Genomic DNA, 11,772 nt, shown 5'->3' on the forward strand with positions numbered 1-11,772 from the left:
GGAAGAAGAGTATTGAGCTACTGGTGAGAGCTAGGTGATGACGTCGCATGTCTTAGTGAAACCGATGATGTCAAATGTGAAAATAAGGTGCGGCTTAGATGTTGGGACGAACTGATAGGTCGATTGATCTGTTGACACAACGCAGACTGAGTCAAGGCATTGTTGCGACTGAACAAAGTAATGAATGGCGAACTCATCCGTCATGCGAGCTGTGATCATCCAATGGCTCTCAGGAAGATTAAGTGAGATGTAACTTTCGTTCTGGGACTCTCAGAAAGCTAGTCAGCAGCTCTGGTAAGCCTAATGTGCAGACTGAGAGTGGATTGCTATTCCCGATGTCGACAAAAAATAGAGTTTCGGGTTCTGGACGGCATAGACGTACGTAGTATCGCCATGTCGGATAACCCGGCTGGTGTTGAGGGGTGTAACCAGCCGGGTGTATCTCGATGAATCTCCCTCTCGTCAGCTGTCGTGAGAGCCCTAGATCATCATTCTATTCGAAGGAACTTTGGCAATGTACAAATCTTGTTGTATTTCCTCCAAAAGCCAGACTATTAATACCTAGTCAAGGCGCTGGTGACCGACGACGTACAGGTCCGGGGCACCAGCAGAATTAAACCTTAATAATTACAGTTGCAAGAAATATTCCTATATAAAGCGATTGCAACGGCCACTAATACCCAGCAAAGTCACCAATCTCGACATTAGGCGTGATGTATGGTTGGATCTTGTCCCTCGTCTTGGTCCTCTGCTCATAAGCATAGGCCAGGCTGATGAGCTTTGCTTCGGAGAACTTTGCGCCGAGGAAGCTGATACCAAATCTACGACCAGTTAGTATTCGATAAGCAGTTAAACGTACGGTCTACTTACGGGACATGGGGACCAGTATCGACGAGGTTACACCTCCTATTCTTGATCACCGTGGCATTCGCGGGATAGAAACCCAGGGGAACGGTAATCACGGGTGCTCCAACGATAGCGGCCCAGGTGCTAGAGAAGCTTGTCGGCAAGATGACGGCGTCGAGATTGTGCCTTTCCAGTGTTCCAAATAGCCCGCCCTCGCCACCAAGGAACGCACTCTCTTGCCAGGCGGCCCAGAATCGCGGGTCGGTGTTGTTGAACCCTTGCCCGTCAAGAGCCTCATCCCAGACACCCGTATTACGATCAGGGTAATCCTCGAGCGCGAATGATTGCGTGAATTTGCGGACGTCGGCCAGAGACTTCACATTGTTCGGGTTGACTGTGAGTTCAGCGAGATAGGAAGCCAAGTTCGAGATGAAGTCTGCGTTCAGGACGATGGTCTCGGAGTTTGACGTAGCTAGCTGCTCCGCGGCGGTAAAGTTGGCATTGTCGACAATGACGGCACCAGCCGCCTTGAAGACCTCAAGGGTCTCCTCAAAGGCATCGGTTTCAGTCCCGGTGGTGTTGTCGGAGAAGAGTTCGATGGCATTACGAGGGATTCCGATGCGAGTTCCACGCAGACCGTACATATCGCAAGCGGCTGGGTAGTCTGGTATCTCGCCATTGTTGGGTATCGCTGACGTGTAGTTATCGTTGGGGTCTGCGCCGGCGATAGCGTGGAGGATGTAGGCGGCATCCTTGACGGTGCGGGCCATAGGTCCGATGGTATCTTGATGTTCACTAATCGGTATCACCAGGTGCCGGGATGTCAGGCCAACGGTTGGCTTGATGCCGACAAGATTATTACGTTGAGAGGGCGAGACAATGGAACCATCGGTCTGAATAGTGTGAGTAAAGATGGTCTAGTGCACATGAAGCTGTATCACGTACCTCGGTGCCCAGAGCCGCAAGTGCGAGGCCAAGATCTGAGGCCACACCACTACCACTTGAACTTCCACTCGGATCTTGCTGGGGATAGTAGGCAGCATAGACCTGACCTCCGTACGCGGACCACCCGTTGCTCGTATTGTTGCTCCTAAAGTTGGCCCACTGGCTGAGGTTGGTCTTGCCGAGGATAATCGCACCAGCCTCTCGAAGCTTCTTCGCCATGAAGCTATCTTGAGAAACCTTGGCACCTAGCAAGACCCATGAGCCCGCAGTGTTATTCATCTGGTCGGCGGTCGCGATGTTGTTCTTGATGAGGATGGGAATGCCGTGGAGCGGACCCTTAATTGTGCCGTTGGCGCGCGAAGCATCCAGGTCGGCGGCAATTGATAGAGCATCCGGGTTCACCTCGGTCACGACATTGAGTGTACTATTCACTTGATTGATGCGGCCAAGATAGGCATTGACAAGGTCGACACTGGTGAAGAGCCCGTTTTCGAGGCCCTCGGCCAATTCGTCGAGAGTCACATCTACCAGACCGGGAAACGGTACACCCTTGACTACAGTTCAAGTCAGTGAATAGACCGGACTACAGTTGATATGATGGCAAGCTCACCCGTCGTCAAGCAGGTCGCAATGCCAAAGATCTTGAGCCAGATCAGGGCGAGAATAATCACTGGGCGATAGGTTGCCATCGTGCCCAAGTGAGCGAGAGCAAGTCCCGCGATGGTTGGACTTCAGATGGTTGACTTAATCCCGAGGCATGTTCTCCATCATCCAACCTGGGGTTGCTTTCATTATAAACACAACTGTCCAAGCCAAGATATCTCTGCGTGCATGCTTAGCTCGATGCAGAGGTGCATCGCGTAGAGTAGTCTGCCGGCACGGCCCCGGAACCCGGCGAGAGTGATAAGAAACGGCCGGGATCGCGTAGCTTTAGCCAACGCGAAATGATGGTGTATCCAGCCAAGAGAGGCAGCTCATTTTGATAAGAACCCGGGAGGCAAAAGTCATGACGTGTACGGAGAGTGAGATTGGGGTATGGGACCTTTTCTCCCCCTTGTACGCAGTGTTAGTCATACCGGCAGACGTCGATACCCCTCAATTATTGACAAGGCATTCGCTTAAGGTAATGTACCGCAAGATGAAGTGATCAAGCGGTGGTAGCACGGGATGTTGCACCGAGCGGCTGGAGATGCAGCCACAAAACCGGTGAGAAGTGAGGGGCGCGGAGGATCCTACGGAAGCACGAGAGAGAAGGGGGAGAGGCGCGGGGAACAGGTGCCGGTCCACCGGGGGGCCGCGGGGGGAAAACCCGCTGCGCTGGTGGAGACTTGGGTGTATGTACGTACCTCCATCCGCTGCCCGGCGTCCTTCCGGCTTATGTCAGCTTACAAGAGGCACCTTCACTCCTCCCGGTTGATCTTCGGCTCTATATCCTTATCTTATCAGCCAGCCCCGACTGGGCACTTTCCCGGCAAGAGGTTTTCCCGCTCGGAACGGCCGAACAGCGAGATGGCTTATGTAAGTGCATTCTGTAAGTCGAAGGTCCTCGCTTCGATGCTCAGACGCGCCCTCGTCCCCAAACCTCCCCCCCCCCCCCCCCCCCCCCCCCCCCCCCCCTCTCCCCCCCCCCCCCCCCCCCCCACCCCCGCCTCTCACCCCCACCCCCCACCCCCCCCACCCCCCCCTCCCCCCCTCCCCCCCCCCCCCCCTCCCACCCCCCCCCCCCCCCCCCCCCTTTCTCTCTCTTCATGAGGCCATCAGCACGACTCGGACGGTACTGACTTTGGCAAAGCATTCGTCACCTCATGTATCCATCTTCTCGTCATACCCCGATCAAGCCTGTTCCGTAATCTCACGGCATGTGGCCCACGCATCGTATATCCAGAGTCTGATGTTCTGGCTCGCAGGTGCAGCCTGGAAAGTCTATCTTCTGCCTATCTGTCCATACTGGCTACCGAGTCACGATCAGTCAAGAAATTCGAGAGTCAAGCCTGCAGAATCAACACTTTCTAAAGTTCTGGCCAAGACTGCGAGAGACCAAAAATAGGACCGTGCCAAGAGCCATCTGCAACAGCTCTTCTACAGGTTATGCAGCATCGTCACATACCCTGCGCCACAGAGTCTCATACCATCGGTTCCTGCATGTTGCGAGTCTCAAAGATCTGCACAAACATCGCTTACGCAGAAAGCTTCTTTTGCAGCGTGAATCCGAGGAAACGTCCAAGAGTTGACTCTCCGCCATTCAACGGACCAGGCCGCGTTTGCCAAGTTGACACTGCCGAAGCGTACAACAAATGCATGATATTCCCAGCGGACTAAGCAACCTTGCCTGCGGTAACGGCGGAATCTCGCCCAACAGGCTATCAAGGAGACATCACGGAAATCACAAGGCAAAACGATGTGGAGCTGCCATTGGCTGAGCCATCGTACCTGCATATCCGCCTCAATAACGTCTTGTCTTCTGATACGCCACCTAGGCATGATTCAGTCTGGTCACTTCAGACGATGTTAGCCCTAACTTCTGAATGAGTAACCTGCCCGTTGAGCCGGCAAAGCCAGCGTCCCAGCCCCCTGAACAAGTACCTTGGTTTCCACGACTATCAGCAGGCCCTACGAAGTGAGAGGCGCATGAAACGATACCTGCTGGACGTCCATCCTTGTGGATAACTCCCGACTCTCTGGGAGATCGCCGCTGGGGAAGCAGGCAGCTTGGCAGCCCACCTTACCCGCGCCATTTCATGCACCAGATTCGTCCGCCACTCATATCCACTGGCGGCTGGTCGCCGCTAGACGTCCGTGAGCGACTGCCGCTTTGCCCATCCAAACTGTCAACATTCCTTCGCATGAGGTTGCGCAGAGCACCCGATCTTGTCATCTGAGTGGGCTGTGGTGCACCACGGTTCGCTACGAGATGCTCTTTACCACTGCCGTCTGAAAGGATTCTCCGTCGTGCTCCACGCCAGCTGTCAGGACGTTTCGCTGGCATCCAAGTGAGAGAGCGCCAGTCTTGGCGTACCATAGTACCATATGATATCAAGGACGACATGAAAATCGACGTCGGTTTTGCCTATGTGGCTCGTGATGCAAGATTGCATCGTATTGCGTTTGCTGAAAACTTTGCTGCAGAGCCGCGGACTAGTCTAACTATGCTGACCTTAATTCTCACTTTTCCCCCCTTCTCTCCACAACGTGGATTCTTGGATGAAGGACCAGATCAAGGAGATGAATTACGTTTTTCTCAAGCATGGACCGAGAAGTTGAGTTTCTCGGCAAGCGACGATTTACCTCTCAGCCTGCATGTAAACCAACCACGGGCCACGCACTAGACCGTCAGGCTTTCAAAACACTCTCGAAATGAAGCTAACACAAACTCGCTGAACTATCGTCAGAATCCAGGGAATCGCAAGAGGGCAAGGTTCCCGAAGCTTCCAGCCTGCATTCGGGCGAAGTCGAACCGCCGATGTGGTCGCGAGGAGATGACAGCCAACCCTTGGCTTTCACGACCTGGCCCCCTCGTCCCTTTGGCGCCATAGGTAAGCTTAAGACCAGGACTCCGCTTGCCGAGAGCGTAGAAGGGCAGAGGGGTACTCCAGGCCAGCCTCCAGGACACACCATCTTAAGAGAGGCGCTGAAACGAATCGACATCGGACGAGTTGGTCTATCTCGCGTCTTCTTGCAGAATTCTGCTCAAGGCTTACATCAGACGAGGAGAGCCTCCACCCACGAAACGCCCCAGCGAAACGTCTCTTCATCCTAGAAAGTTAGGAGAATTAGCGGCGCAGGGAGATGCTTCCCACCCTGAGAGAACTCAAGGCGAGCCAGATGCAAGGTAGTATCCTCCACCCAACGCCGATCCGGCTCTATGCGGTGCGTGGCTCTCGTGAGGTCGGGCACTTGAGCCGTGAACTCTAGATGCTGTCGACTTGGAGATGCGATTACTAGTTTCAGGCACTCGCGAGTCGCCCTTTCCGTGAATGTTAATCGGAAGTCGCGGCCAATGGATCGACGCCCACCCCTTACGGCTGGCAGAATGGAAGCCATTCCAAGGTTTGGACGAGCATTGCACATCCCTGGGCTCGAGCCTGAATGCATACTCGCTCTCGTTGACTAAACGGAGTATTAAAGAAGAGCTTCATCGCCAACTACTTATGCGGAAAGGCCAGGCAGGCTCCTCAGTTTACGCCGATACCCTAACGGCAACCTCAGATACGAGTACTCCCCTCCTATCAAGCGCCAAGCTTGTCTTGGTCACCACCTCCAATCATTTGTTGAGCAAATACCACCATTCACTATAATGAGATTCTTCACGCCAGCCCTCCTGCTCGCCTCGGCCCTCCTCGTCGGCATCAATGGTGCTCCGGCGGGGACCGATGTTGTCCAACGGGACCTAGGGTAAGCATACATTGTGTTCGTCTAGCATGTCTTCCTCAAGAAACTAACAAACAGCAGCGAGCTGGGCGCTCAGGCGGACGTGCCGCAGATTAATGCCCCCGTCGCCGTCGCCGCTGTAGAACAGCCCGAGACCGCGCTAGTCGCGGAAGATGAGCCGCACATCAAGGAGCGTCAGATTCTGAAGAAACTCGCCAAGCTCCTCGGCAAGAAAAAGAAGAAGAAGAAGAAGAAGAAGGCGAAGGCCGCCAAGGCAAAGGCAAAGGCAAAGGCAAAGGCGAAGGTCAACACTCCACCTCCGGCCAAGGCGGCACCGCCTCCGGCCAAGGTCACTCCGCCGACTCCGCCTGCCGCCCAGCCTCCCGCCGCCGCCCCTCCCGCTGCTACTCCGTCCAAACCACCCGCTGGGGCGCCCAAACCACCTGCTGCGAATCCCAAGAAGGCCGGCGCCGCCGCTGGAGCCGGAGCTGCAGCGGCTGGAGGAAATGCTGCTGGAGCTGCCAAAGGTAATCCAAATCAAGGTGCTAAACCCGTCCCACCTGCTCCTGTTCCCGCCGGCGCAATTGCGGCTGGTTCAAAACCCAAGCCTCCGGCTGGAGGAACGCCCAAGGCGGGCGGTAACACAAACACAAACAACCCGAAGGATCCAGCCCCTGCCCCTGCTGGAGCTCTCATGGCTGGCGCTCTCGCCGGAGGTGCGACAAATGGGAATAAGCCTGGTGCTGCCCCTCAGACACCTCCCAAGCCGCAAGCCCCTCCTCCTCCTCCTCCCCAGCAGCCTCAGACGCCTCAGAATCCCGCACCGCAGACACCACAGAACCCTCAAAAGCCCCAAACACCGCCCCCTAAGCCTGGTGGAAGTGGTGGTTTACCCCTTGCCGTTCCTGGTAGGAACTCTGTATGAGCTTGTGTTGACGAAATGGTTTTTGCGCAGTTTGAGTCAGCAATCGTTCGGAGATAGCGAACACACGGGACAAATTACAAGCGACAAGACACTCATTTTCATGCCTCGTGGGTAAACTAAAACTCCATAATTCAATAACTATATTCGGTGGAACATATTGGTGAGAAAGTCTTGGGCATGTCACTCGGTGAGACTACAAAGGCTTTGGCTTGGCTGGGAAATCCGAGTGTGTGTACATAGGGATGACAAAGACACGAATGATGACTGGACAACAAGTCGGGTTCTATACCGAAAGTGCTCCAAATGTGTGACAGGCATGATCCTCTGATATTCTGTGCGGTGCCTGGTGAGTTGCTTCTAGCTGAAGTTTATTGCTCTGATGCAAAGTTACGGCCATTAGAGTAGTTTCAGCTCGCCAATAAGGCACGGTTACAAAGTTTACTCATGACGCAGGTGTGTCGATGGCGACGAGTCTGCCCAAAGTGAACTTCGCAATGGCGAATGCGACCGTCAAGAGTGGTGCCTCTTAGTCTTCCGATACCGTTTGAGATGGTCACGCTCGATCCTGGAGCCTGGGCAGCATCTCTCCCTCATGCCAACCATCCCCTTCGTATCACCCGTTCGGTACCGTTCGGTACCATTCAGTGGCCAAACTTATTGTCAGAGTTGGCCCTGCATAGAGCAAGCAGGCAAGCTCTCTTATCGGGAAAGACGAGGGGAATTTGAAGTGACTGGGCAGAAACTTCCATCGACGGCTCGCACTATCAAGCGGCCTTCGGAGATTCGAGATGCTCGGAGTTCTGCTACTTTCATCAAGCATAATGGTGTCCGCGCGGACTTCCCATGGATGCCGCGGATGATCATCTGAACTTGGAAATCACAGGTAAAGCTGTAGCCCTTTTCCAACTGGCAATTCATCTTACTTCCTCCTTGAAAGCTGGTTCGCAGATGACCACATCCATAGTGGGCGACTTCAGCGGAAGTTTGCCTAGCTCAGTTTGACCAAAAACGCCGCTCCTCCCCGAGAAGCTTTGCTACTGTTGAAGCAGGCCACAGCTGGGTACAGACACCTGGTGAAGTCAGCGAAGAATATTGTGAAATATTCCGATTACAATACAGGCACTGGGGCATGCTACTAAGGGATGAGAACGGAGATAACTTGCGCATAACAAACAGCGATTGAATGTTGCAAAAGTCAGCTTATACGCAATGAAACTAGTTGTCGGAAGGATTCACACACATAATCTTCCGTCGAATTATTGTTCACCTTATTAGATTATCCTGTGAGTTTACATGACAGAAAGAAATGTAGGGCTAGGGCTGACGACACTAAGGTACCTATCCCTAAGCACCGCAGCGCAGACGGATGGCAGTGTGCTAAATACGTGTTGTTATGATGACCGAATGCGTCTATCTGGCAAGTATTTTCGGTAATTAAGGGATATCAAGTCATGCAGGGCTCATCCCATATGTTTGGCCATACGCAAACAACGTAGTGACAATCTAGGTGGTGCTCCCTCTCATGCCCATAGTCCCTGCCGCGAAGTCGTTACTCGAGCCGTTTGTATTACGTGGATCAACTAACCGGACAATCTTGCTGACCATGCACCTATATGAGCACTATATGTTGGTAACTGAAGCTGTTTATAAACCATGACTGGCGTGTAGGATACGATTTCATGACTGTGAGTTCTCCAGCCGTCACGAGCGAGTAGCTAGAAAATATCTTTCGACCAACCCCTTTTGTATCAATCTCGTTCCTAGGTGCATGATTTGAGAGAGAGAGTCTGATAAGTAGCTGATGATCCCTGCTATGGCCAAAGTCCTATTGGGACCTTCTGATGCTGATCGAATATTCTGAGAGCAAAAACCGGACACTGATCTTGAATGTACGCGAAAGGATGGAAATGCCCGAAGAACCCAGTAAGGGATGGAATGGGTCTTAGAATCACAGGCCTTTTGTTCTATCAAAGCCTAGTGCTGCGTCGTGAAACCTCTTAGAGAAAGATAATCCTTCTGCGACCCTTGCCAAGTAAGTACGACGTGTCAATTGTGCTGGGAAGAGACTACTGAGCTCAAACCGGCGAAAGAGCTCAGCACCATTGTTGAAGGCATACTTGTTCGAAATCTAATGGAAAGCATAAGAGGATCGCAATCCTTGAACCCGTTGAGAACAGCATAACACTGTCGTATACTACTCTGACACTCAATGCGGTCTCGATATTATGCAGCTTTCTACCGCATAGTGTCTTTTTGAGGATCTTCATTTTCCTGCTGGAAAAGCTTTGGATCGTACAACTTCCCGGTTCACCAGCTTCAGCGAGTCCAAGATGCTTCCACCCGGTAGTCCAGGCCGTAAGATCCTCAGATTTCTCTTCGGCATCAACGATAGGATCTACAATCTCATGTGGTTCCATGACAAAGGCATCCCAACGGAACATGTCGACCATACTCTGGTTACGATTATGTTGGGTGACGAAAGCGGAGCAGGAGGCCATCAGCCTCAGATGGAACCATACGACGACCTCAACGCGCGAGCCATGAGCTTTCATCTCAACGATATGCTTGGAACACCAGATAAAGTCGAGATGTACAAGGAATACCTGTGTAATAGCACTCCTCGTTTCTCGTTCTGGTATCAACTTCGGCCAGGGGCAAACCTTCCACATTTCAAGCCTCCCTTGGAGTACAAGCGGGACGCAATCACCGGACAAGAAGGCCGGGACAAGCACACACAACGTGAAGTTGACAAGGTCAAGTGGGACAAGATGGCCGACCATGACCCGCGGCCTATTGTAACACGTTCTTTGACGGAGTCTGAGCGAAAGGCCAAGAGACAGAAGTTGGCCAAGAGACGAGGCACAAACCCTGACATCACTCATCTCATCGTCACCCGCGCTGAGGAACATGCAGCGTCGTCGGTTTGCAACAGTACAACGTCTTACGGCCACGATATTGTATCCCTTTACGAGACAACTTACTGCGATATAACCGTTAAGAGACTCCACAACCTTTGTGACAACGTTTTGAAGGAGAACTGTTTTGACGTGCAACGAAGGACTCTGATAGGACATGGCGGAATCAATGCTCATGGCGAAATATCTGCAGTCGGTATCTCTCAGAAGCGATATAAAACGGCAGCCTACTGGGAAGAATGATCTCAACTCTCTTCGGAAGCTATGAAAGCGATCTGAGTTCCCAGAGTGTTGTAGATTTTCACGGGTTTACTCTACTGCTTTCGTTGGAACTTGAACCTAAGCTATGGATGTTTCCTCTGTGTTGTACAAAAACAGAATCATGGTTGCCAGCGAGAAATTACGCCTTGTTTACCACACTTGGATAAAGACTCCTGCCGAATGAGTTCCTGGTGGGTTTAAGGGCGTAAGACTTAAGAGTTGCTTTACTAGAACTAGAAACATCATCACCCCTCATTCAATGGGCTTTTGTCACGAGAAACGCCGAGGAATCCAATCGCTGAGCAGTTTATTTTCAAGCTCATCCATTCAGCTGCCTACCAACTGCCTATTTGAATATGTACTGTTTAGAACGGTGTGCGCTGCATACATCGCTGAAGAAATAGTGCCTACGAGGAAGGTTTGGTGTTCTGAGTCAACCTCCTCAGAGATGCGATCTGGCCGTGACAAAATCCCACAGCCTGTTGCTTAATGCTATCCTCGTGCTGTTGCTCAACTCGTCTGGCCCCAGATACCCAGGTGACGATCGTCTCCTCAGAACCGGAAGGATGAAGCTGCACGGCTGCAAGGACTTCCATTGCCGGACTCGGGCTCGGCTCAAGCACTTCGTACTGCAGCTTGAAGGCGTTGTGGTCGCACACGACGATGCGCTCATCAAAGTAGGTCTCACCAAAGTAGACGCGGCGGACGGCGCCCTGGCCGTATCCTTCCAGGACTGCGGATCGGGTGCAGCCCGGGATCAGGATCCGCTCAGCTCCGATCGCTGAGAGAAACGGCCAAATTTCGTTGGCAGGAGCATTGATTGTTTCTGTGACTGAGGCCAGGACGATCCTCCCATCTAAGTCTTCGATTGACATCTTCCGTCTTAATACCCCGATATCAGTAGCCGTAACTAATGGCAGAATATTTGTACAATAGCTGAGTATATGCACATACCTAAAGTAGGAGGGTTCTTATCCTACTAGAGGAGGGTGTATTTTTCTTCGCAAATCAATGATTTGTGTCTACAGCTTACTTATTTATTCGCATCTTTCTCGCCGAAATGGTTCTGGATTAAATATGTTTCTTGGTTTCCTTGACGCAACGATATTCGACCGTCAAACGGACGAAAGATGGAAATTTGTAAGCTCTAGAAGCCCTGCGTGTGCGGAGTCTATACGCGTTTCGGCCTCCTCAACGTACCCCGAAAGCGAAAGCGAGAATCCACGTCAAAATGGCTTCGCTCTGAAATCTCAGTCGAGAGGATCCGTGTTTTTCTTTGCAAAGAACTCAGGAATCAGGTTTGGTATAGGTAGTTATCGGCATGGGCAAATTCTTGAACATCCTGCATGTAGTAGTGTTGTCGCCTACATACCTTAGCCTTCGGCCACTGCCGTTATGAATGCAACGGACTGTGAGCACGGAGCGCGATGCAATAATCCCAAAGAGAACGCAAAGATGGTCTTTGAGAAGAGAAATGGTGCTATAACATTTGGGGCTTCCGGTATCGTGAGC

At 52.3% G+C, this 11,772-nt stretch overlaps 4 protein-coding genes across 4 annotated transcripts; 2 read left to right on the forward strand and 2 right to left on the reverse strand.

The window, feature by feature from the left end:
• Nucleotides 1–673: 673 nt before the first annotated feature.
• Nucleotides 674–2,480, reverse strand: CCOS01_08097 (amidase; the record flags this gene model as incomplete). Its single annotated transcript, XM_060456258.1, has 4 exons — nt 674–821; nt 871–1,739; nt 1,792–2,345; nt 2,402–2,480. 4 exons carry the CDS (start codon nt 2,478–2,480, stop codon nt 674–676), a joined length of 1,650 nt encoding a protein of 549 aa, XP_060312532.1.
• A 3,605-nt stretch (nt 2,481–6,085) lies between these two features.
• On the forward strand, nt 6,086–7,084 carry CCOS01_08098 (uncharacterized protein; the record flags this gene model as incomplete). The annotated part of the gene is made up of 2 exons (XM_060456259.1): nt 6,086–6,183; nt 6,241–7,084. The coding sequence occupies 2 exons, from the start codon at nt 6,086–6,088 to the stop codon at nt 7,082–7,084; spliced, it is 942 nt and encodes a 313-aa protein (XP_060312533.1).
• A 2,330-nt stretch (nt 7,085–9,414) lies between these two features.
• Nucleotides 9,415–10,242, forward strand: CCOS01_08099 (uncharacterized protein; the record flags this gene model as incomplete). Its single annotated transcript, XM_060456260.1, has 1 exon — nt 9,415–10,242. The coding sequence occupies one exon, from the start codon at nt 9,415–9,417 to the stop codon at nt 10,240–10,242; it is 828 nt and encodes a 275-aa protein (XP_060312534.1).
• A 425-nt stretch (nt 10,243–10,667) lies between these two features.
• On the reverse strand, nt 10,668–11,135 carry CCOS01_08100 (uncharacterized protein; the record flags this gene model as incomplete). Its single annotated transcript, XM_060456261.1, has 1 exon — nt 10,668–11,135. One exon carries the CDS (start codon nt 11,133–11,135, stop codon nt 10,668–10,670), a length of 468 nt encoding a protein of 155 aa, XP_060312535.1.
• Nucleotides 11,136–11,772: the final 637 nt, after the last annotated feature.

Source organism: Colletotrichum costaricense (genome assembly GCF_030867565.1).
Source record: "Colletotrichum costaricense strain IMI 309622 chromosome Unknown Scaffold_8.1, whole genome shotgun sequence".
NCBI classification, from domain to species: domain Eukaryota; kingdom Fungi; phylum Ascomycota; class Sordariomycetes; order Glomerellales; family Glomerellaceae; genus Colletotrichum; species Colletotrichum costaricense.